Genomic DNA, 27,762 nt, shown 5'->3' with positions numbered 1-27,762 from the left:
CCTATAGAATGAGACATAGAGACCACATCAGAATGTCAAATTGGTAATGGAAGTTTCATTATTTCCATAAAATTTTATCAATTTAATTATCAACATATGTTTACTAACAGTAATAACAATAGATCTATATTTATTTTCAAACGGAAACTTTTACAAAATAACAACAATAGTCCAATTTGAACGTTTCTTTTACTGCTTAACTGTTATAATGCAGTCGCTTGGCATTTGGCTCGGTAAATCCGTAACCTGGCGGTAAGTTTCTGAGATAGCCTTATATTCTGGAAAACTCGGGTTTCACCATGTCAATTCTCAATTAAGTGCTTGGAAATAAAGAACTTACTTTTGACACTTATCACAAGTGTATGGAGTCGATGGGTTTCATGCTCATTTTAGTGGCGGCGTGATCTCGCCACGTTGTGTTACCGTCGTAGGACTCCTGTGGCATTTTGTAGAGACAGCGAGGCCATTCGCCATCCCACCACGTCCTGATAGTAACACCGTCATCTGAAAGAAAGGCTCTTACCGGAATATTATGAAAGTGAAAGTTTAATTTTCTCAATTTATATTCTAATTTTCGTCTTACAAACTTTTAGTTTTTCTCTAAATAATTATTAAATATTTCTTATAAACTCGATGTATTGAACGTCTTTTTTAACTATATATTTTTAATTGTTTACCTAGTCATTGTTAATTAATTGTTTATTTATTGTTAATCAATTAATAATTAACTGTATATTAATTGGTTACCTAGTTTCACTTGCAATTGTAGTAATTACAATTGCTAGTGAAATATTTGTGTGACTACAAGTGAAATTTTTTAATATACATTTCCTTGTTCTTGTAAATTATATCATATTACATCCGTTTATCATTTTTATTATTATTAATTAATTTTCTATATTTTTTGTTAGAGTTTTTCTATTTCTGAATGTATAATATTATTGAACATTATTTAGAAATGATTGTAATCAAAATTATTTCTATTACGCGTGGTCTGCTTTGTATGAAAGAAATGAATAATAATTTTACTTGGAGACTAATTCTTATATTTGTGTATTTGGTGAAAATATTTGTGAGAAAGTATTATTAAATGATCAGACATCTAATACAAAATATAATGTTTCTCAATAGTGCGTTATATCTTCAAGGGACCCAGACAAATTTGAATTAAAGACCCCATTTAATAATCAGCGTTGACTTCATACATTTTTCTTCGGTGTAATTTTTTGGAGAAATATTTTCTCGTAAAAGATTGATTCGCGGTTTATTGTTGCTAGGGGCTCCAGGCAATTGGCCTTTTTCCCATAGAATAATGCGCCACTGATATTTCTACCGTTATAAAATATTCTTTAAAGGTATATTCTGAACTTACGAAATACTTTCAATGAACTTCAAACTATTACGTTATTTGAAATACAAATGTTTCTTCGTGTTTTATACAGGAAAATTTTAGAAAATGATAATTTATATTAAATATAATGTCAAGGAAACGCTTTTATGTAACTGTGAAATTCTTGTATTTGTGAAATATAAAGTTTATACAAGTTTTTAAAATCATTAATTTAAAAGAACTAAAGTCATTTTAAAAGTTAAGATATTCAGCAAAAATAACAAGTGGAATATTCAATCATAATTGAGTAATTAAATAACTGCGATTAATTCATTACAACGATAAAGTTATAAATGGCAACTACGATCCAGACTAGAAATGATCAAATCTCCTCAGAATCATAAATATATTCAATATCCAGAAATCTGAGTAATTAAAATGTATTTTCATTTACGAGGGCCAGCAATTAAAGAAGTGTGTGAATAAGACTGTATGGAATTAAAAATACATTACCAGAAAATTAAGACATACAAGGTGAGTTAGAGTTACTGAAATGATTATAACTGTCTATCAGCCTTAAAAATCCGGTTAGTGTTTTATACTACTTGATTTAAATTATCTATTAATAATCTTCGAATTCCAAGAGGGATGGTCAAGTCAAAGAATCAGAGGAATGAAAAATCAAAAGAATGGAAATACATCTATTAACAATACACGGTCGTCATTAGCTTATTTGCATCTCTAGGCAGTGTTAAACGTGTTTTTTCAACTTTAACTTAACTTACGTTCATGAAAACGTTAAATAATTTATATATTAGCATTGTGCAACTTATAAAATACCATTTTCTTTAAAATAGTTTAATTATATTACGTATACATTTTATCTTAATAAGATTAAAAATTACTGCAATTATTGATAGAAACTTTTATCAGATTGGAGTTAAAATATAAATTTTCTAATAATAAATGAAATCCTATCGAGAAAATTAAAATAAAATTCGAAATATTATTCAGGATTGTCCAATGCTCAGTTGATACAAAGTTGCTTACTAGTGACAGAGTGGACAAAACCAATGATTACTGATCATTGGTAGTTGGCCCTGACCACCAGACTTCTGCATTTTCTTCGCGTGTCTAACGCATAAATACAGGCCAATTTCCCACTGAAATCCCTTCTCGGAGTACTCACGCTTTAGAGATCGCACTGCCTTATTCCATTAATTCAATTAATAATACAAAATTTTAAATCTTAACTTTTAGTATGAGTTTGGTTTATTCTATAGATCTTAGAAATTGCAACTTTTAAAGTAATTAATTATTTTATCAAATATTTATCAAGTATACCTGACTGATGGGTAGTTGAAGCCTGTCAGTAAACTGCCTACGACTTTGAAGAACCCGGAATCGAAATCGGACGAATAACTCCAAGAATATTTCGATAGAGCTGGTCTGTCTCGGATATGTCGGGCCCCGTCTTCACTATCCTGTCGAACCCACAATAGGTATGGTTAAAAAGGCCCTCTTACAACCCAAAGGGCGGTAAGAGCCAAATGAGAAAGTATATTTACATTAGAGTTTGTCCGATTTAATTATTATATTAAGAATTTAAAAAAGAAACAGCTATTGAAATACTGAATAAATATAGAACAAATTAATAAAATTTTTAAAACGTCTTACTTTTTACTTCGTTGAGAATCATCGAAATTAACAATTGTCTTTTTCTCAACAATCGCAAATGTTTTGTTGCACGAAACAATATTTTGTCCATTGTTAACAAGTTTTGTTACTGTAGAAAGCTTTGACATTTATTCGAAAATACATAAAAATAAATTTAAAATCTTTTTTTATCTATAAATAAAGTATAAGTTTTAAAAACTGTATTTCAATGAACCAGCAACGAGTTGTTCAACTTTCCCGACAGCATTTGAAATTTTGGTAGTGCCATCTGTTATCATATTTTATTTTAAAAACTTTATATTTTTAACTATTATAAAACGACAAAAAACTTAGTTTTGAGGGTAGGGATGAGTTTTAATTAAAAAAAAAAATTGTAAACACTAATAACGAGTAAAATCGTCACCTTACTGGAGATACACCTTCTACCTTTAACCACTAAAATTTAATAGCATCAATCCGTCTGATAAGCAAACCATCCTGTAAAATTTTAGAAATTTTCGACGAAAAGCACAAAAGCTTCAAACAGTGTGAACAAAATTGTTTCCCCCCCACACACAATATACACACATACTAATATCCATGCATACAGAAATTACTCCCGAATTTTTTGCATTTCTTGACGTTTCAAGGTGTCCTGAGTCGAAAAATGTAAAAATCTTGGGGGATTATTTTTTTCATCGATCGCCATATTTTCCCTTTTGTTTTACGGTATATCCAACACGTTTAATACTGTTTTGGTATGATTTTTTAGAAAATTACGAACGCTGTTTGACAACAGTTATTTTAAAATCTTTTTGAAATTTCTGTAGGGTGTACTTAGTCTGTGGAAAACATTATCTGCAAAACTTCGATAAGATTTTCACACATTAAAAAAATAATAAAATTTCAATAAAAGCTATCATGAAATAATTGCCAATACCCCATATGTAAGGGTAATGTCGAACAACAAAATATGTAAAAAAATATTTAATTTTTAAATATCAGAAAATCCTCAACAAGTTACTTTTGAGGGCAACTTACAGGGTGTTAAATGTAGATTAGTAATCTCAATTGGAAAATATTTACTAACATAATCAATTAATTATAGAAGTACTGAAACAAGTGTTCGCCATTTTCCAAGCCAGTTGCATAAGCACAAATTTTAGTCCCGTAAGCAAAATATGTTAAAGGTCCTTCCAATGTTTAGAGACTAGCTTCCCCGTATTGACGATAACACTTAAATTGAAAATACAGTAAAATCAACCACTCTCTTCAAAGTCAACACTTTAAATGACCTTGTAGACTATGCTCAAGGGAGTCTAAACTTAAATCCTAAACAGGTCTCGACACATTGTATACGCTCTTTATTGAAACAAAGTAAATATTGATGTACTGTACACAGGATAGCAGGCATATTATTTACTTTCATGATTTAAAAGTCTGGTTTGATGACTAGTTTTATTAATATTTTTCTTTTATCAGCGTATTAACTTATCGGCACATCGAAAAAACCTAAATTATAGCAGTAACCACGACTACTGTAGCATTTACGTCAAAAATTTTATTTAAATAATGTCTTGTAATTTTTAATAATTGACATTTCAATGTTTAAAGTCATCAGTTTGGTGTCTGCTGCTGATTTATCTTGCCTTTCATTTTCAAGGAACATAAGTTAAGCAGCTTTTGTTTCTTAATTTCATTAATATAAATGTTGCTGTACAGCAGATATTGCGAATTTAATCTCTGTAATCCAAAAAACTTTTGGTAGACTAATCTCACAGCAATATGGTTGGCAAATTGATTTTATTTAGACCTACATCATATGCATTTCGGGTTGGTCTAATTTGTTCCAACCCGTCTTAAGCGCTAGAACGAATAAACAAAAAAATTTTTTAGAACACATGACAATAACTAGTTTGAAAAAGGGGGGACTTACAATATACGTTGGTGTAAATTACATTATATTTAGATGCGTGGGAGGGCAAACCTTCCTCACCTTGATTGGTATACAAAAATTTGAATATAATTATCTGCAATTTTTATTTTGAGTAAAGAAAGATTATATAAGCTTTAAAAAATATTTTTTGAATCATTTATATGTTATTACAAATATCAAAGTAATGGCTAATGTTCCGGCGATGTTCGGGTTATCATTATAAAACATGGAACAAGTTTGAAAAGTAGCGTACGCTTTAACCACGTCAAAATACGCACCCGCTGCCGTCAATTATTTTTAATTTCGAAACGAAAACGCTCAAAACGTTAACAATTCCATAAAACGACGTCTTTTGTTCGCTGAATAAAACGAAAAAATAATTCGTTCAACAATCATAGATATTTCTATTATTCTAAAACAATTCGCGTCGCTTAACGAGTCGTCCAATAAGATAAATTCGTCAATTTCGGAAAAAATCGGAGCCCTCTTCTGTTGTTTTCCGAATAAGTGATGAATTATGGAGAAGATTTCGGACATAACGACCGAGCTGACGCGTTAGGCGGTGACAATTTCCGTCTGAATCGATTTACAGATTATCGAGAAACACATTTCCAGTACGAAGTTCTGAATGCGGAACAAATAATGGAGGAGATGAACGAGTGCATCTCCGAGGTAAACTGTATAACTCGAATTCGACCCGTAATCACTCGAATACTTCTCAATCATCTTCGATGGGACAAAGATAAACTGTACAATATCTTTTTCGAGGGAGATAAACAAAAACTATATGAAGAAACCAAGGTTTTCGATTCCGGTCACAGTTCACATGTTCGTAAACGGAAGTTCCATTCTAGTTCTCCACTTTCAATCTGCTTGATATGTTATGGGGATTATCCCGATTCCGAAATGGAAGAATCCGAATGCGGCCACAAATTCTGTTTGAACTGTTGGGAAGAATATCTGAGAACCAAAATACTAGCAGGGATGACGGAAACGATTCGATGCGCCGCTCACCAATGTAATTCGATAATAGACGACGACGTGGTCCTCAAACTTTCGAGGGATATCAAAGTAAAAGAAAGATATCAGTACCTGATCGCCGATTGCTTCGTGGAATGCAATCGCTTACTGAAATGGTGCTCTAGACCCGAATGCACCAACGCCATTAAAGTTCAGTACGTCGATTCACAACCGGTCACGTGCAACTGCGGACATACATTTTGCTTTTCTTGCACCGAAGCCTGGCACGAGCCGGTCACTTGCGACCTGCTTCGGAAGTGGCAGAAGAAATGCGAAGACGACAGGTACACATCCAATTGGATCTCCAGCAACACCAAAGAGTGCCCCAAATGCAATGCCATTATAGAAAAAGATGGCGGATGCAACCACATCGTATGCAAGAACCAGAACTGTAAAACTGAATTCTGTTGGACCTGCCTTGGACCGTGGGAACCACACGGTTCGTCATGGTACAAATGCAATCGTTACGACGACGAAGCGGCGAAAACGCCAGGAACGCTTTGAATAAATCTCGAATGGGCTTGAAGAGATATCTGTTCCATTACAACCGTTACAACAATCACATGCAGAAAGTCAAACTGGAACAGAAATTACACCAGTCGATCGCCGAGAAAATGGAAGAAATGAAGGAAGGTACATTTATAGAAATGCGATTCCTGAAAGCAGCAGTGGACGTCCTTTACAAGTGTCACCGCACTTTGATGTACACGTACGTTTTCGCTTACTACTTAAAGGAAAACAATCAAAGCGAAATATTCAAGGAAAATCAGAACGACTTGGAAATGGCCACCGAGAAACTATCCGAATATTTGGAAAAGAATTTGAGAGAAAATGTCTCCTGTGAAGATCTCAAAAAACTCAAACTGGAAACACAAGACAAATCTCGGTACTGCGAAAAAAGACGAAGGGTGCTGATAGAACACGTTCACGAAGGTTACAAGAAGAAATGGTGGGAACACTTCGAATGAAATTGCTTGCAGACTTTCGATATTTTTAACCAATTTCGTAGATTCTAAGCTGAAAATATAATGGAAAAAACTTGCGCAACAAAAGAGCATTAAATCTTTTATAACTGTATTATCCTAAATCTTTGCCAATAAATATTGATGTGTTAAAATTCTTTTGTCGTTCTTGCTCTTTGTTGCTTAATATAAATTGAGATTTATAAATCTGGTATTTAAAAAGTTGATTGAAGCGGAGTGTTAGCAAAGTCTATGTGGCTTCCAGAATTACGTTCCTTCTCAAAATTCGAAAGGATTATTTTGATAAAACGTTGCCATTTTCCATTAATTGCAAGGATGAATTCAAAAATTTTAAAAATTGGGGTTCGTGACTCCTTTTTCGAGATAGTGGGGGTCAGTGATAATGTTCCTTGACGCGATTCATAACGGAAATTGGCAAGAAAACCGAACAAAACACAACAAATCATTCGACACCGATTGCTTTTGTTCTTGGATCTCCCATTTCTTTCCGGCTCCGCCTCAATTCTATCGTGATATAACAAACTTGCGCGATATCCTAGTAAAGTAGATTATAAACAAATTATGGGGAGGAACGAAACAATGCATTCACTTAAACAAGCGCTGGACAGTCGTGGTCTCTATAAATGCCAGCTAAAGTTAAACTATTCCCTTCATTCTTAGCAGAAATCATCCACAATCTAGCATTTTCTATATTGAGAGCCATTATAGTGGTAACTGAATTATAAGATAAAATTCTTTTCTTCAATGTTTCAAAGCAAACGATCACTTTATTCTAGACTAGGTACTATAATATCATGCCTGTAATTCACATCCACTGAAACTGCTGTAGTAAACTATGCATGTAATGCATAGTTTACTACATATTTATTAAAATATTCAAAAGGTTATAAAATTTAGTAATTTATTTAAAGTATTAATAGCTAAAAAATGTCCAGACATATTTTAATTAGAAACAGCAACCGATGATTTTAATTATTGAAAGTTGCATAATTATTTTGAAATATTCTTTAGTATTAAAGCTAAATTTCTGAAACTAACTTGATTAAATAAGAGAAATTTATTAAATATAATTTCATAATGAAAACTTACGATAAAAACTATATTAAAAGTACCTGACATTAAAGTGTTCTTTTGAAAAATCCTGAAAATGTAAAGACAAATTTAGTTAGAATACTAGAAAATGTTTCTTTTTTCATCATTTATAAACTAATTTATATATTTGTATAGACTGAGCATGATATTATTTTCTATATTTCAGGATCATGTGAAACATTTAACATTAAATTTCTAAATTTAGCATAATATAAGTACTTTTATATTCTTGGAATATTTATAAATAATTATATAAACATGTTTCAATATAATTTATTATATCCAACATGTAACTTTTAACATTTATTAACAAATTATAATTTGTGTTCATAATAAAAGTGATCTTTTCTTTTAAATTTACCAAAATTTAGTTAATTTAAATGCCAAACATGGACTAATCTATTGTTAAATACTAATTTTGTTTCAATGACAAATTATTATAGTGAGATTATTATTATTTATAAAATTTGAAAATATTTTAGCATAGTAATTGCTCAAATTCCAAGCTGAAAGGATTATTTTTACAAATTATATACAAATTGAACATTGGTAATTTAAACTTTGTGAACTCAAGCACCCTGTCGAATATCCAAACATTAATTTCATGTGAAAATATGGCAAATTATATTATATTAATAAATCAAGATTAATAATTATAAATTTAATATTAAAATAAGAATAAATTAGCAATATAATAAACAGACATGAAATGTGGTTAGAGGTTTGTTTTTTCAGCTCTTCTCTGAAATACACACACTTGAAAAATAATAATTCACTAGATTCCACAAAATTGCATTTTATTTTTTCTTTTCCATACAACTGCTTTCAGATCTTAAGTTATATATATATATATATTTATTTATATTTATTTTTTTTTTATTTTTTTATATTTTTTTTTTTTGGGAATCTTCAAGATAGGCAGAAATTGTCTGCATTTATCACAATGAATGTCAAGTTTCTTTGATTACTATCAACAGCTTCTTCTGTGGTGTCACGTACTTGGCAACATGTCTTTGTTACAAGACGTAACGGTGACTAGTAATAAGCTAATTTAATATAGTTTTTATTTTTTATTTTTTTTCTTCCAATTTAATGGAAATCTTTGTACTATAGTACTGACTAAGACACAATAAATTGCTTACGAAAAAAAAACATGTTTCAAAGCAAAAAAAAAAAAATAAATATAAAATAAAATAATGAAACATCTGAAGAGAAATAATTATGATAACTGCTCTATGTGCAATAATTTTAAACCAATAATCTGAAATTTAAATTATATGTGTACTTAACTTACACTATAGAAGAAACTGTTGAAAGTTAAAACTTTAATCATGTGCAACACTTGCCTACAGGTATCTAGCTCTTGTTACCAAGAGAAGAGGAAATTATTTTTGTTATCACAATATCAATTTATCTTAAACAATTTTGTTTAAAAGGTTCTTGTTAAAAATTACTGCAGGAAAAAAAATAATATATATGTTAATATATATATTTGCATGTGTTTATATTGACTAAAGTTATGGCAAATTGCAGCTTAACAATAGCATTTTGTTTTCTTTGCTGATTTTTAAAAAAATTTTTTAAACATGATGATTAAAAAACTGAATTTCACAGAAGAAATTTCAAATAAAAAAGAAATGCACAGTCATAACAAATGTGGAATTAGCATGAATTAAAATATGTTTGTAAGAAGAGATCATTGTTGGGAATAGGGAAAAAAATTCTCACATTTACATGATTGAATGAACTTTCAAGCGAGAATATTACATTCCATTATATGTCAGTTGGGCTCCCAGGGCAACTAAGTGAGCCGACTTTTTAAATTTTATCAGAATAAAGAGATAACAAAGAAAACTTTTTATTTATAATATTACTGCGACTCAATTTCTATGTCTGTAAGTTCTGATTTGTGAAATGTATTTTCGCATAACTGATTATCGTTCTCTATAATTCCTATGCATCTGGGTGTCTTGAAGCCATTTGTACCATCTGGTCCCTTGGGTAACCTCACAGCCACTACACGTGGATGATTACCATTGTTAGAAATGCTGCGGAGACGACTGATTAAACGTTCTGGTCTTTGGGCGGGTTGACTCTCTCTGTAAAAATATATTCTCATTAGAACAATCTTTATATTAATTCATATTAATATAATAAAAAGTGAAAACATTTTTCAAAGACATACCCTATTTTGACTACTCTACAAGCTGAATATTTTCCAGTTCGCTGATGATGTACTACCACAAATTCTACTTTGTCTCCTGGCTGAAGAGAAACACCACCCTTCACTTCAGACATGTGAAAGAATAATTTCTTTCCTTCTTCTGCTTCATGAGACAAAAATCCAAAATTTCCTTTTATTGTTTCTACAGTTGCCTGGAAAAAAATTACATTTAATTAAATTTAATATTTTGGCCATGTGTATAATAATAAAATTTACCTGGAAGTAAGTTCTTATGGCACGGATATTAACAGCACGATGCTGTCCAGTACTTTTTACTATTCCTATCTGAAACTGAACCACATCTCCTTTCTGTAAAAATTCATGTTTGTCAGCAAGACTAGTGATACCAAATGGATATTTAGGACCTTCCTCCATGTTTTCTATTAAATAAAATCAATTTAACCTGTCATAAATACAATTACTATAAAATTATTTAATTGAAAATGGAAATTAAAATACCATCAACCGTCACTTGTATTAAGCCACAATATTCATCTTGCTCTGGATTAAAGCAACGTACTGGACGTATGATGATCCCATTTAATACTTCTGGTAATAATTCTTCATTTGGAATAGTTCCTGTTGGCAACTTACGAACATTGTCAGCACTTAATTTTGATCCTTTGCATAATAATGAGTATTCTACTTCTTGGCCAATCTCCAATGAATTAATGTTACCCTCAAATACACTATGACAAATAATTTTATTTTATTGGAAAGTTTAAGGATCCATTATAAGTTAAAAAAAAATAGCAATCAAAATATAGTAGTATAAATAATTTAATAATAAAAACTGATAAGACATAGACAACTATAGTTTGATTTCTTTAAAAACAAGCTCAAACAGAATATTTTTATTTTTGTAATATAAGTATAGAAATGCTGTTATCAGAATAGAGAGACAACAAAGAAAACTTTTTATTTATAATATTACTGTAGCTCAATTTCTATATCTAAGTTCTGATTTGTGAAATGTATTTTCATGATTGATTATCATTCTCTATAATTCCTATGCATCTGAGTGTCTTGAAGCCATTTTTACCATTTGGTCCCTTGGGTAACCTCACAGCCACTACCTTTTGAATTAACAATTAATAAATCAATCAAACATAACATACTATGTTTGTTTATTGTGTAAATAAGTTTTAAGATTTTTTGAGATTTTTAAGGTAATTTTTTAAAAAAGTGATACAGTTTATACAAAAGAAAATAATCAGCTTATGTAAATCAAAAAGTAGATAATTCCATAAACTATGAGTTCAAAGAATACTCTATTCAACATAGTAGTGTTATATAATGCTATAGTCAAATTTTGATTGATGCTTTGGCAATATTAAAATAAGAAACATAAAATTAACTGTTTTGAAAATTTTATATACGTAACATAGATTAAAAAATATATACTGTATTAATTAATATATTAAAATTTATAGGATAATCGCATCATTAAAACAAATTTTTAAAATAGAAGAATGCAGAATTTCATTTTTGTATATGGAGAAAAATTGTAGTAATTATTATAATGTACTTAAATAAATCAAAGCAACTAGACAACAAACATCAAGCTTTATCAATATAAAAACAACATTTATTTAAATGAGAGAACAATATTTTTTAGTTGAAATAATTCTTAACGACACTGAAATCATAATTAAATGGGAGGGGGGGAGATCTGGAATGATCACTATCCAGAATGGAAAGAAGAAATTGCATATTTGTGACATTTCAAATTTTCAAATTCATCATATAGCATGGAAACAAGTTTCAGCAAGAAAGATTAAAAGTATATAATAATAATAATGGCTACATTTTTTGAAATTAAAATAGATATTTTTATTATACTTGTTTTCTGCCATTATATCTTTACAACTATATTTTGAATTATTGTTTTCTTTTTCTGTACAAATATTTTCAAAGAGTGACTAAGCAGTATCTAAAAAATTATAATATTGAAGAGACAGGCTCTCTTTAAATCTTAAACATATCAAACTCAATATAAAATGAACTAACTCTTGAACATAAATAAAAGTTATTTACAGTCAAACCTGTTTTTATGCAGGGGATAGGGACCCCATAAAGAAAGTCTCACGTAAAAAATAACTCGAAACCGTACGAAATAACTAGGAATTGCTTTTTTAACTCCTTGGGCCTTTTTCTGCAACACCTAATAGGGAAAAAATCCTCTAAGAATTTTAATTTTTATATTAATTAATTATTTCCACTTAAATACGAATCTAACATTAAAAAGTTAAAAATAATCGTTAAATAATGATTTTATTTGATAAATATAGCTGCAGGAAGTGTTATTTCATTTAACAAGGTGTGAAATTTCACACCTGCAGTCTAAAGCTGGAGGGGAGCTAACTTACCGCATCTGTTCAAATATAACATAATATTTATGGTTTTTATGCTATTAAAATAAGAGGGGACCGAAATAAACGTATGAGAAAAAAATTTTACTGAATAAAAAATGAAAAAACCTGCTGATGTCATAGAAAACAACCAATAGAGTTTTTAAAAATTTTACAGGAGTCAATTATGTTCCAATTTGATTGAAATTTTCATATACCGCACAAAAAAAATCGCACAGAAAAGACGGCACAAAAACAGGTTTGACTGTATTTTGTTACAAGTAATTTCTTATTATATTAATTCTAATTAATTAGTTTGCTCTAATCATTTATGTAGACAATTAGAGCAAACTAATTAAACTACTATTTGTAAATATTTAAAAGTGAAATTTTCTGATAATTTAGCCAACCATAACATGTAGATTAAATTTATTCCAAATATATTGTAAAGGATCAAACCTTCAGAATATATATACATATATACCGTATTTTACGGACTATAAGACGCACTTTTTTCTTCGAAAAATTGCCTCCAAAATTCAGGTGCGTCTTATAGTCTGTAAAATACATTATATGAAATAAATGAGATTTAGTGATAAAACTGCAGGATATATTTTTGATATCATAGAGTTTTATCACTAAACTGAATGCAGGTGTTTTGTTTTTGTGTCTGGCATACATCTATACATCCTAAAAACCTAAATAAAAGTATAGTCAAACTCTTTCTTTGTGCAACTGCTCCCAACCAACATATACATAAATATATATTATTTTTGACTCTCCATCCTATGGGCACTGATGGGTTTGACCAGGCTCACAATAGGAATGACTAGATGATAATAGACTCACATGAAATTATTCCCAGGGTCGCGCATCTGGACATGGTGTTGAGTCCTATTTAAATATTTAAAAAAGTAAAAATTACCTGCAATGAAAAAATATTTCTCGATCATGATCCTCAGTTTCAATAAAACCAAAACCATCCTTCAGTGCGGCTATAAACCCTCGATGAGTACACTTATACCCATTCATACTATTTCTGTCAATAATCTTTATATCAGTTGCTACCTGATTTGCATTAAATAATGTCAAAGTGAATTCAACCTGTAATAATAATAATAATAAAAATCATATTACATGTAAAAAATATGAAAAATCATTAATTCAAAAGTTTGCATTTATGTTTAATTTCTTACTTTATCTCCTAAATGAGGTTGACACTGATAATCACAATCTTTCAAATGATAATGAATATGTTTCTTTTTATTTTGTTCATTATAAACTATAATTCCTTCGTTACTGCAATCACCATTACAACAAAAGTTGAATTCGTTCTCTCCAGAACAACTTTTCCTATCATTAGATTTCATATCTTGAACATTTGCTTCTTTTTCTATTATTCCACAAAGTCTTTCAGACAAATGGTTTTTAGAATTACTTCCTGAATTATTTTTTACAGATCCTGGAGGCAATTTACGGATTCTGATTGCTTGGAAGCGATGATTTGATGAACATTCCTGGAAAAAGTTTTAGGGAAATTAATTTATATTGTATAAAACAACTTTTTTCATTAATAGGATATAAATAAATTTATAATCCAAGTATAATGAAACAATTATTGAAAATGAATATACATTATTAATCATGTTTCATTAAATGCTTCACTAAACATACAGCTTTTTGGCCTTGAGAGTGTTTTTAACTAATAAATAGTAATTTCAATGCATTATGCCTCTTTGTAAATTACTAGATTACCATTTCCTTTATTAATAATTAATGTAACCAAAAATAGGTATCAGATTTTAGCTTATCACAATTAAAACAAATAGTGTCTTAATGTATAAATTTAATCTACAAACAATTTACATTAACATTGTCAATCTATCAAATATACAAAAGAAATATTATTGCCAGATATAATACTAATAATGAAAAATTGCTACATATTTATAACAGTTACTAATCAGATAACAAAATGCTAACATAATGCATCATTTCCTTTTTCTTCTTCCTATAAATTAGGAGGATAAAAAAACACTACTATATTATTATTAAAATATACTCATTTAACAAATGTAGAACTAATAACTGGACAAACCTGTAATATAACAAAAGCATAAAAAAAATAATAATTAATGAAAAACAAACATTTTCAATTGCTTTTTAGCAATCAACAACAGTTTGTAACTTGACAACGATTGATAAAAATAATTTAAAATGTTTCTTTTTATTAAATTTACATTCTTTGCTGGAGTTTTGGTTTTTATGCTTACGTTATACTAAATTAATTTTTTTAAACCATAACTCAGAATCAGGAAAATATTTGGAATGAAGTTGGTTTATTGAATAACAGTTATCCAAGTATTTAGGAAATTATGTAAAATATAACAGAATTATAAATCAGCCAAAAGTACATGATTAGCAAAAATTAAGTTTTCCACTTCAGAGAGCTCTGGAGAGAGTTCTACTGCTTGAAATGAGACAAAATTTGGACAGATAATTCAGATGATTCAAATGATGCACTTGCTATTTCTTACATAAAAAAAAATAGTATAAAAATCCACTGATAGATGGCACTAAAACACACAGAAATATTGAATATGCATGCACATATCAATGTTGAATATGTAGCACTAAAACTGCTCAGTATGTCCGCTTTCGTTTTGAACAATGTGCTCTAATTGCAAAACCATACTAAGACAGCATTTCACAGATGCATGGATAATCAGCCATTATTTTCCTACAGCATGGCCTTCTTGCTTACTGGATATCATCCCCTTGTGACTTTTGGTTATGGAGTTTCCTGAAGGATAACGACTACTGTAGAAGACCTGCATCTGTGCTAGATCTGAAGGACAGCATTCAACACCATGTTCTGGATATTCTGGCAGACTCACTGCATTCAGCTGTGGAAAATATAGTTTTGCAATTAGAGCACATTGTTCAAAACGAAGGAGGACATACTGAGCAGTTTTAGTGCTACATATTCAACATTGATATGTGCACGCATATTCAATATTTCTGTGTGTTTTAGTGCCATCTATCGACGGATTTTTATACTATTTTTTTATTTATTTAAGAAATAGCAAGTGCATCATTTGAATTATCTGTAGTCCAAATTTTGTCTCATTTCAAGCAGTAGAATGCACTCCAGAGCTCTCTGAAGTGGAAAACTTATTTCTTGCTAACCCTGTATTATCTAATCAAGTTAGGTATTCTTCAAGTATCATGAAGTCAATTATTAAGTAATCAAAAATAAATAGTTCATTAACAAGAGAAAGGCTATACCGAAATAATATAAACTGAAATAAATTCCGACTGTAAAGTATTCTCAAAAGTAATATATCTACTGCAAAAAAAACTATTTTCTTATTTCTGGCTGCTTTCTTAAACTATACCGAAAAACTTATTAAGAGCACACTTTTTGATATCAAAATCTTGTGCAACTTGTGCATAAAGCCAATAATAATATCAGTTTTAAAATTAAAATTTTGATTATATAAACAGGCATTTTTAACCTCTTCACACTGTTAGCATTAATATATGGCTAATAGTGTGCAGTCATTAGTTATCATCATCATAATTAAATGTTGCTTTAAATGTTAAATATTCATCACTTTAATCATTGTTTGCTCACAATAAATAGTTTAAGTTGCTAGTCTTTCTTGCTTCAATAACTTAATAACTGTTGTTAAAGATAATAGCAGACAAACAATACTGGATGAACAACATGTTGAAGATGTATCTTCAAGTTACACTAAACAATAAAAATATATTCTTATAACATTACAGTTGATGGCTGGATAACAGACTGTTAAGACATCAGCTTACTGCTCTGGAGGACCTAGGATCAAATCCAGACAGGCAACCTAAGGAATTTTTTATTACTTGGATACTTTGAGCATCATCCCCACCTAACCTAATCATTAAGTCACCCTCACCTAGCCAAACCCAGAACAAACATGATTAAAAATGCCTCACAATGTCCATAGACAGAGACAAAACAAATAAATAGAATTTACATTAATTACTACTTATTCCACTTAATATTAATTTAGAATTTACTTACTCCAATTAATAATAATATTATTATTATTATCAGTATAGACAAGTTCCAAAATTATTACAGTAAGTAAAACAAACAGATATTTTTTATTTTCTTTTAAAATAGATATTTTGGCATTTTATGAATTTCTTTTTATAAAGGAAAAATTATAATTATTTTTTTCTAAAAATTTATTTTTCAGAATGATATAGCAACTGCTAATAATTAATTTTACTAAATACCAGCTCATTACATGGGAAAAGAATGTTATTTTATGTGGAAGTGCCTAATGATTACCTGGACAGAAACTAAAGCAATTTGTTTTACAACTTTTGCTAAATACATTGCAAAATTCTTCATATGTTGTAGCAGCAGCATTACCTTGAAATATTTTCTAATTCATGGGCATTATACAATAAATTATTGCATTCACAACTTTAAAGTTTTTAATTATTCAAAAACAATTATTCCATTATGGTTTTTCTGCTTTTTTAATAAGTGCATATATATTTAAAATAAAGCCACCGATACAATTTTGAATGTATAATAATGAGTTAAAAAGTTATATTTTTATTATGATGAACTGTAAGGTTTCTAAAATTATAATTTCTTAAAATTACATGCAATAGTGGTGATTTTCTGCACCTACTAGTTTTTTCAAGCATTTTTCACCAAATTGATTTACTTAGCTCTCATTCCATGATATTCTCTTGTAAAAATTTTCCCCCTGCTTATAACAGGCCCTCAAAAAGTACTGCAGAAACTTGGTGCTTGTGTGATTGTGTACAATTTTTTTAAATTGTCACATGACTGGATGTATTCATAATGATTTTCTATTCTAATGCCATTCTTGATGACTTGACATCATTAAAAATGATGACATGGAGGTCTCTCAAGATTGCTGCAAGAGCTAGTCAAAATATCATGAATGTTTGTTAGCTATTGCCTGACATAATGACCTTGAACACCTGTCTCCGTATGACCTTCAACAATTTAAATGTTTTCATGGCTTTATTTCATATCTGAAAAATTCAGAGAGATCATTTTCTAGCTCTGAGAAACACCTCAGCTGCTATCATTCATTTTCAGTTAAACTCATTTCAGATTAGCCCATGCTACTGTAAAGTTTCAAAGTCTATTGGAGCCCTCGAAAAAACATTGTTCTGTAAACAAAACAATATTGCATAAACTAAACAACACAATGTTGAAATTTGGTACCTGCAGAGATGACACATTACAGGAATTTTTTCAGAATCAAAATTTGAAGAACAGCAATTACATACAGTGTAATTACACATGAAAAATCAGTAGAAAAAAAGATCTACTACCTTAAGCATGTACAAGTGTTTAAAAGAAAAAGACAGCTATGATCACAGGTTAATATCAGGCTGGTCTGCAAATAATTATGAAAGGTTTTTCTAGTTTTCTAGTAACATAATTTTCAATTTTTTAAATGTTTTCACATTTTAAAAAATTGAAAATTATGTTACTAGAAAAATAACAAAACAGTACGACACATCAATTTAAAAAACCCAGTTTATCTCAATTTATACACAGTTTATGAAAACTGAAAATTATTGATTTATTGTGAAAAAATACCAAAATGAAGATTAAAAGAAAATAATTAATATAAATACCTGCATTACTGTAAATTCTACTTCATCTTGGACATTGAGTGTTTGAGTGGAATCCAAAAGTTCTGATGTTCGAAAGTAAACTCTTGAATCTTTATGCTCACATTTTATAAAACCATAATTTTCTTTCATTGCAACAATTACACCCTAATTTCACAAAAATGTGATATTTATTGAAAAATTCATTTTTAATAAATATAAAAATAGTCAAGTTATTAAGGCAATAATTGATTACTAGAGAACTGCATAAATGAAAAACTCATTTATAAATATTGAAAGTATTTGAGTTTTAATACTATTCAAAATGTATTCTGCGAGAATTATCAATCTACAAAGAATCAAATAATGAAAAAGTCAAACTTTCCATCATACGTTGTAATACTACATTTTTCTAAAATCATTATAAATAAGGACTAAGATTTTTCTAAAATTAATACTACTATAAATTTTTATTTACAATTTTAATCATCTGTTAGTACAGTGGGTGATCAGTTAACGAACAGTTCGGATTGCGAACAAATCAGACAACAAACACTTTCGCAAAAGATTTTTATGTTTGGACAACAAACACCTGACAGAACAAACACAAGAAGTAGCTATGATGCACTTAAGATTTGTAAAACTAGGCCTATATTTTACTGGTATCTATGAATGGTTTAAAGAATAAGACTTTCACAGTTGTATACATATGTTTTTTGCACTAGTTGATTTCTGTTCTCTGAATTTTTGTAAGTGTTTTTCTGAACTTTTTATTTAAAAACACTGATTTTATGGGATCTAAAAAGAGTGGAGTGTTAAGAACTGTGTTCACTATTGAAACTTAGCAAGAGATAATAGCCAAGGTGGAGAGTGAGCAGATGATGTCTAATGTTGCTAGACAATATGGTTTCAACAGGTCTAAAGTAGACACAATCTTAGCTAAGAAAGATATAATCAAAAAAGACTCAAACAGATAAAAATGAACAAAAATCACATCTGAGAAACAAAGATTGTCATCCATGAAAAAATGGTGAGATTGCTTTTAATTTGTTATTACATGTAAATAAATGTATTAAGAAATTACATAATTATTCTTTTTATTTGGAGTTGCCAGTATGAATTAATCAAATTTCCATAAAAATCTATGGCAAATCGATAATCGGTTAACGAACAATTCAGGTAGCAAACATTGTCTTTGAACAGATTATATTCGTTAACCGATCACCCACTGTATATAGTTAATTATTTTCATACTAAAAACATCTTAATTCATTAAAAAACATGTTATTCTAAAAGTTATTTTTTCTACATAAAGAAGATATACAAGTAAAACTTATGATAGTTTCTAAAAAAAAAACTCATTAAGATTTAAAAATTTAAGATGTGTAAATATTCACAAAATATTTTTCTATATTATGATTAACTTGTCATGTATTTATGTAATTTTTAGCAAGCATGTAAATACAAGTTTAAATCAAATAAATAAATTAGATGTTTAATTTTGAATTTCTTTAAATACTCAATTTTTGTTTAGAGTTTTCATTTATTTTTGAATTTTTTCTATATTCTTGAATTATAATTTATTCTTCCCTGATGCTTTTGTAAATAAATATCAATAGAAAATATTTTGATTTCAATTAACTCTTTATTTTAAATTTGTAATGTCTAAAAATGAATTACATATTTTTTAAACATATATACATCCATACATCAAAAGAAAACCCAATAATACAAAATAATTAATGTTGCCTTGCTTGTAACTAATATTCTTAAAGCATAGAAAAGCATTATTTTCATTACTATAATTTTTATTTTATGAAGTTTTTTATGCTCTTCCCATCCTATGGTATCCCATCCAGAGAATTGTATATTTATTAAATTTTATTTATTTTGTTATCATATTTACAAAAGCACTGAATACGATTGAAAAACCAAAACCTGGTTATGATATGCTAATAAAAAAAACAAAAACAAAATACCTGTTCTCTCATCTCTCCTGACACAAGAAAACTTTCATCTAATAAATCAATATTTGTGGCATGTTGAAGTTTATCACGACGATCAGTAGCTATGTTAAACTGAACCCAATCTCCAACTTGAAGGGTAAAATCACCTTTTGTGTCTTTTTCACCAAAAGAAATTTCCATTTCCCTTTAAAAACAAAATCATATTTTATAATCCAATAGATTAAATAATATTTTTTTTGAAATTTCTATATTATTTGTAATATATATTTGTCTAATATGAAAATAGCTTATCTTATCTTATTTAAGAGTTTATAAATAAAACTGAAATTACTTATTGTGACATTGTCACAATGCTGGGCTGAAATTTTTTATTATATTTGAATTTAAATAAATATAACTTTCGATGCCGAATCTGAAACTATGATTATTTTTTCTCAATAATGATGTTATTTCTCACGTGACTTGTCACAGAAAAATGTAGCTCATGTGAATATTGTACACGTTACAGCAGCAGTCAGCAACCTTTCTGACCTCATGGACCACTAAACTCACAATTTTTGAATCCTGCAGACCACTATCATATTAAATTTTTTTAAACAATACAAAATCTGTAGAATAATGATCATAAAAGTTCAATTTTATTACATTAATATGAAACTTGCATTTAATTATAACAAATTAATGCAAGCCTAAAGTTCATTGCTGCTTGTTTGAAGTAAGTTTATGGGTTCTTAGCGCTTTTCCATAAAGGACGACAATCGCACTCACAATATTGTTATTGTTCATTATTTATTGATAACAGTCACTTCGTTAGTGGTTTTAGATTCAAATAAACCCCCCCCCCAATGAGTGAAAAAAGCAACTAAGTATTTTGCATTTCTTTCATAATACTTTGCATAACCTTCAGTTGTTCAATGTCCAAATTTCTCCATGGACCACCCAAATTTTCTCACAGACCATCAATGGTCCACAGACCGCCAGTTGCCGATCGCTGCCTTACAGCATCGAGTGATATATTGCTGATTTCAGTTTATTGTAGAGATCAACTCTATACCAGATTTATTTCCCTATAAAGTAAGGCAAAAATTTTAAATTGAAGTTACACTATATCTGGTTCATACTGGAAGCTCATATAAAGATAACTAGGGCCTCCAGTTCCTAAGCTTTCCATGTCTGGTATGAATTTCATCTAACTCACTCCATTCTCAAGATTAATGAAGTACAGTTGAATGACAGTGAGAATGTATAAGTCTACAGTTTGAAAATGCAGCCCAATAATAATAAAATATATATCAGACATGGCCAATAAATCAACTGCAGATATGGACTATTAAAACACAAAGAATTTACAATTCCTATGGAAATACATTTCCATATTTTTTTACCAGAAAATCTTTTAATTATTGCTATGAGTTATTAAGCACTATGCTATGGGATATGTGATTATCTTTGTTTCTGACTGCAACACAGTGAAAAAGAGTATGAAAACAAGAAATACAAGGAAACAGAACATGCTCTTAGGTTATATTTAGGTAATGAGCAATAATGTATTGTCTTCAATTACTTATCTTATTCCTAAAATGGATTTATCACACTAAAAATTATATTATTATAAAAATTTTATTAATTATAAAATATTTAATTTCTTGTAAAGTATAAAATTAATACATGTAGTAAAAAACAGAATTAGCAATTACTTAAATACAATCTACAGATAATATATACATCTTTTTCAAAATAAAGATTATTCAAAACAGATGTCATTATCAAGTATAATCAGGTAATTCTAATCTTATTATACTAAGTTATACAACCTTCCTAGATAAACCAAATAATTAATATAGAATGAAAGTTTGCATATTTGATCAAAAATAGTTAATAAAAATTTTTCACTTAGAAGCATATGTCTGCAATAATAATTACGGACATACCTGCTATCACGACGATACCGAATTTTTCCAGACATAGGTTCAGGATGTCTTGTTTGTAATTTATCAAACATCTTAATAACATGACCCATTACTGTTTCTTTAGAGACATCATCAAATACAACAGTTCCTAATGGCAAATGGACAATATTTATTGCCACTTCTTTATTCTAAACAAAATAAATAATAAAATTTAAACATAAATTTACACTTAAATAATTTTAATATTAAAATTACTAAAAATTATTAAAGTATTGCTTAAAAATAGATAGCTGTCATAATATATCAATATCAGTTTACAAATTATTTTTAAAATCAATATTGGCCTGTAAGTGATCAAAAACAGTTTTTGATCCCATTTAAAATTGTACATGGTAATGTCATTTATCAATATTAATAGTTACAATTTTAAAAATGATAATATATATTATTATTAATAATGTAATTAATTACCATTAAAGTTTTGCTGTAAGAAAGATTCTTTTTATATTATCTATAATCTCTATATATTAATTAGGAAAAAACAATGACTGGTTGATTGCTAGGAAATTTTGGTATCAGAATCTTGATAGACCAAAGCATTTCAAAGCAGGTTAAATAAGCAATAAACCAATTATAAACTGTGCTAAGACAGTTTACCAAATATTAATAATATATTAGGTTAATTCATAAATACTGTTCCAGTGTATTTAGCAAACTAAAATTTTACATTTGAAAAGCAATATAATAAATTGCAATCTGTTATATATTCTCCAATATATACAACTAGTTCCCATTTAGACAGTTATTTGTTAATTTCTTCCTTGAAGAATTTTATGATTTTTGAAGAAAAAACATTTTTTTACAAATTCATCAATCTCAACATAAATATGAAAGTTTTTATCTGTTTGGAACAATCTAGAGATAGAAATCTGATGGAAGCAAGACCTAGAGCAGTGGTGCCCAAACTTTTCAACTAAGTCAAATAACACAATAGTGTAAGTCAAATAGTGCATAAGTCACAGATAGGCAAAGCCACAAATATTTTGTATATTCTACACATACAAAAAGTAGGCCCACTTCTACCATTTATAAATGATTTCTCAAATATGTTTGTGGACTAGAGTTGGCCTAAGGACCATAGTTTGGGCATTACCAGTCTACAGAATGAGAAGGATAAAGTTATTCTGACCATGAAAACACCAGAATTTTCTTTGGTTATTCTAGATATATGTGGTTGAGCATTATCATGTGGTAAAATCAATTGTTGCAATTGATAATGGCTTATTGCTTTCTTTGCAATTTTTCTTTCACTCCCTGTACTTGCATCTGCTGTGATTGTTTTATTTTAATTTAATAACTCAGAAGTGATTCAGTAATTTTCTACAGCAGAACTTATCTATAAATCAATCAAATAATATGAAATACCAAGTTAAAATTGTGCAGGAAAACAACAAAGATTGCTTAAATTTCACTAATGTCCTCAAAGAGTATTATGGAGAATTGACTTTTATTTGAAAATTTTTATTGGTATAAATAATATGGTATGGTAATTCTGTATCAAGAGCAGACTAGTAGTATATATTGTACAGGAAGCAAAATATGGTGGGTAAAGCAAACTGGTTACACTTATACATAGTTATTTCCTCACTATAGAAGTCAAAAAACACATAAAAAAGTTTAATTACTACTTACATTCCTTATCTGTATAGTGAATTCTACATCATCACCCAAATTTAGGTTTTTAAAATCTTTACATTCACTTGAGTGAAAAAATATCTGAAAAGATAGTGTGTAAAATTTTAATTTATCAAATTTTTAAAATATTTTAATATTTTCTATATAAATTTATTTTAAAAGTTATCAGATATATAACAAAAATAATTTTCTTTCTGAGAGCAGTTTTTGCATGTTTTTTGTGTGTAAAATATGTAATAGTAAGAAACTATTAATCTTTTGATAAAAATTACGAAAGCATTTAAAAATAGTATTTCGATTTTAAAACCTCTGATTTCAATTTTTTTCTTACAAATAAAAGTAGCAAATAAATTCTGCTGGAAAAAGTGATTTCTTGAAATTATTGATTTTAAACGTATGTATGAATAAATAAAACTAATAATTTTATAGTTATTATAATTTCTTGTAAAAATTAATTTTCTACAAAATGTTTTCATTATATTCAAAACACATTACCAACACAAAAATACTGAAAAAAATACTGAACTTACAATTTTTGTATAAATAACATAATCATGCAAAATACAATATCAAGTCAGAAAGATAATTCAAAAAACTGTACCATAACTGAACATTAACAATGTATTTTTATAATTGCCTAATTGGAACCATATAATTGCCTAATATGTAATTATGCTTACATACACTTCAAATTAAGTAAATTAACAATGAAAAATATTCAGTTATCTTTAATTAAGGTTTAAGCTGAGAAAAAATTTTATGTAGCATTTTCATTAATTTTACTAAAAAATGTTGTAGCAAAATTTTAGAAACTGTAACTAACATTTCTCATCCATGAGGCTGCTCAGAACAATACATGAGCAATTATTTATTGTGACATCATCACAATGCCAAGCTGCAATTTTAAATTTAAATAAATTTAAAATATATGCTCTTTACTTTTTGGGATCCACCATTTATTTCTTAACTGTGTTCTAGAACACTCTTTGACGACCAGACCTTTCCTTTGAGGCTGCTAGGCCGCCGGGTTAAAATAGTTCCTTTAAAAAAAACACAATAAAACATCCAAATTAAAACAAAGGTAAAAATTCAGAAATTGGCGGATCTTACAGACATCTTCAATTTTAATCTATCCAGTGGCAGACTTCCAGACTTTTATATCCACTTAAGAAGCGCTGTTTAATGCAGATTTCTGGTGTCCCCCTGGTGACGAATTAACTTTAAAATTTTTGATTATTAAATTTCGTCGTTAGATAATTTTTTAGTCGATTCAAGAAGACGTAGTCTGTTCATAAAGTAATTTTTGGGTCCACCATTTATTTCTTAACTGTGTTCTAACGACGAAATTTAATAATCAAAAATTTTAAAGTTAATTCGTCACCAGGGGGACACCAGAAATCTGCATTAAACAGTGCTTCTCAAGTGGATATAAAAGTCTGGAAGTCTGCCACTGGATAGATTAAAATTGAAGATGTCTGTAAGATCCGCCAATTTCTGAATTTTTACCTTTGTTTTAATTTGGATGTTTTATTGTGTTTTTTTAAAGGAACTATTTTAACCCGGCGGACTAGCAGCCTCAAAGGAAAGGTCCGGTCGTCAAAGGGTGTTCTAGAACACAGTTAAGAAATAAATGGTGGACCCAAAAATTACTTTTTGAACAGACTATGTCTTCTTGAATCGACTAAAAAATTATATAACGACGAAATTTAATAATATGCTCTTTACCTCAAATTAGTACTGTAGTGTCTTGCCCCTGTACATTATATTTTTGCTTTGACAATAGTCATGCCAATAATCTATTAAATGCTTTCAGGGAAAATTTCTGAATTGAAATAATGTGACTTCCGATTTACATTGAAAGTTTGTGTATAGTTAATTGAGGCCTCCTGCCCCAAGGTTCCCATATCTGGTCTTGGATTTCATATATCTAACTCTGTTCTCAAGATTAAAGAAAGACGGGCAGATGGATGACAGTGGAAATTTATAGGTCTACAATTTTTTCAATTGCAGCCCAATTATTATTTAAACATTTGTTTATTCTCATTGTACATTATTACTGTATATTATTACAGTGTACTGAACTACCAATATAACAACAAATCTACTGTTACAACCCACAAGTATCATACATTAGACAATCCTTCTTGGTTTTGATTCACATTAAGCAACAAATGCTGAATGAAAATCAAATTCCCATCTTGGGGGCAATGTATGGAGATGTTTAACAAGTTGCTGAAATTTTTTACATCAAGACCATTTCCAATTAGAGTTTTTGTTAATATCATCTCACTGAAACTTTTCACACTAAACAGTGTGCACTGGGTATGAAAGAACAAATTCAATAACTGTTGATATATGAGAGTAATCTGATAGAATGTCATTTACAACTATTATTTGATAAACTTCAGCTGATGACATATCCTTACATCTGACAGCAACACAACTTTTAAATTCCACTCAATCAGAATTTTTTTTTAAATTACAATAATATTGTAATTTTAAAAACACAGTTTCTGACATAATTAAGAACAGTATTCATCAAAACACAAACACAATTAGGTATTTCAATTATTATGCCTTTGTGTCCTTAATTATAGCTTAAATGTACTTAGTATACAAAGATAAAGTTATCAATTAACAGGACTTATTATACTGGAAAATTATGGATGCAGATATTTAGTCTTACTGATCAGAAATAATAATATTTATTTAGTTCACCTGTACACATACACTTTAAGCTTGTGTTTCGGACTTGTTTGTCCCTCTTCAGCAGGCATTCAAAAAGCACTTTCTACAAATTAACAGTTAAAATGATTTTTGTTACAAATATAAAATCCAAAATTAAAAATATACACATTATTGCACCGACAATAAAATAATAAAAGTTCTTACAGTTTCTTTATCTCCGGACATCTTTAAAGATTCCATTATACTTGTAATACATATGGAATCTTTAAAGATGTCCGGAGATAAAGAAACTGTAAGAACTTTTATTATTTTATTGTCGGTGCAATAATGTGTATATTTTTAATTTTGAATTTTATATTTGTAACAAAAATCATTTTAACTGTTAATTTGTAGAAAGTGCTTTTTGAATGCCTGCTGAGGAGGGACAAACAAGTCCGAAACACAAGCTTAAAGTGTATGTGTACAGGTGAACTAAATAAATATTATTATTTCTGATCAGTAAGACTAAATATCTGCATCCATAATTTTCCAGTATAATAAGTCCTGTTAATTGATAAATGTACTTAGTATACAAAGATAAAGTTAAACAATTAGGTATTCATTTATTGGAAACTTTCGTGTCTACAAAGCAGAGAATACGTAATGCCCATACACGAGATGATGTCTGTCAAGGTAGACTTTTCTTTCATGTAGTTAGAGCGACAAGAGATTGGAAGCGATCAGTACCGACTGTCCCATTTTAGAACAGATAGAGTGATGTTAGGATAGCTACCTGGCCAGTATTGGGTCAGTTTGACCAACAATTTTAAATCAAGGCCAGCCACAAAAATGTTTAAATTTCAGCAAAACAGTTTACAATATAAATAAAATTATATTTTAATTGAATAAAATATTAGATAAAATAATTTTTAATATTTAGTATGTTTACTTATAATGATAAAATGTTGAACAACACCTTAAATACTTTTTCAACAACACTTTAATTTGTTTAAATAAATGTTTTTAACCCTTTTCATAGGTTTGCATCAGGTTTAACAAGATTTGTACCAATTGAAAAACATTAGCTTTTTAGCAAAACTTACCAAGAAAGTTGTCACTAAATCTAAATTCTTGTAACATTTTAGCAAAAAAACTAGCAACAGCTTAAACTCTGTTTAACATTTGTATTATTTAATTTTCCTAAAACTAATGTAATAATTATAGTTTATTTAAAGTAATATTTTTACTTTTCTATATATAAACTTTAAAAAAA

The 27,762-nt window shown here is 28.7% G+C and overlaps 2 protein-coding genes across 3 annotated transcripts in view; one reads left to right on the top strand and one right to left on the bottom strand.

Annotated features, from left to right (window-relative positions):
• The first annotated feature begins 5,302 nt into the window (after positions 1-5,302).
• LOC136988333 (E3 ubiquitin-protein ligase ARIH1-like) lies at positions 5,303-7,051 on the top strand. Its single transcript, XM_067286214.1, is given in 2 exon segments — positions 5,303-6,426; positions 6,429-7,051. Coding segments are annotated over 2 exon segments (1,476 nt in total). The 5' UTR covers positions 5,303-5,432; the 3' UTR covers positions 6,911-7,051.
• A 2,808-nt stretch (positions 7,052-9,859) lies between these two features.
• Positions 9,860-27,762, bottom strand: part of Unr (cold shock domain-containing Unr) — a 51,019-nt gene continuing 33,116 nt past the window's right edge. Inside the window, exons 7-16 of one of the 2 annotated variants that reach the window (XM_067286196.1) lie at positions 23,820-23,903; positions 22,149-22,315; positions 20,230-20,401; positions 18,275-18,418; positions 13,789-14,109; positions 13,518-13,696; positions 10,701-10,930; positions 10,458-10,621; positions 10,203-10,393; positions 9,860-10,116 (exon numbers count right to left, since the gene is read on the bottom strand). In XM_067286196.1, coding sequence (XP_067142297.1) covers positions 9,888-10,116; positions 10,203-10,393; positions 10,458-10,621; positions 10,701-10,930; positions 13,518-13,696; positions 13,789-14,109; positions 18,275-18,418; positions 20,230-20,401; positions 22,149-22,315; positions 23,820-23,903 — 1,881 coding nt within the window. In that variant the 3' untranslated portion in view covers positions 9,860-9,887. The remainder of the gene's footprint in view (positions 10,117-10,202; positions 10,394-10,457; positions 10,622-10,700; positions 10,931-13,517; positions 13,697-13,788; positions 14,110-18,274; positions 18,419-20,229; positions 20,402-22,148; positions 22,316-23,819; positions 23,904-27,762) is intronic. The other variant, XM_067286197.1, reaches the window with a different exon arrangement.

The sequence above is a fragment of the Centruroides vittatus genome, unplaced genomic scaffold (assembly GCF_030686945.1).
Source record: "Centruroides vittatus isolate TY-2023 unplaced genomic scaffold, ASM3068694v2 scaffold_3293, whole genome shotgun sequence".
NCBI classification, from domain to species: domain Eukaryota; kingdom Metazoa; phylum Arthropoda; class Arachnida; order Scorpiones; family Buthidae; genus Centruroides; species Centruroides vittatus.
This window is presented reverse-complemented; position numbering and strand designations above follow the sequence as displayed.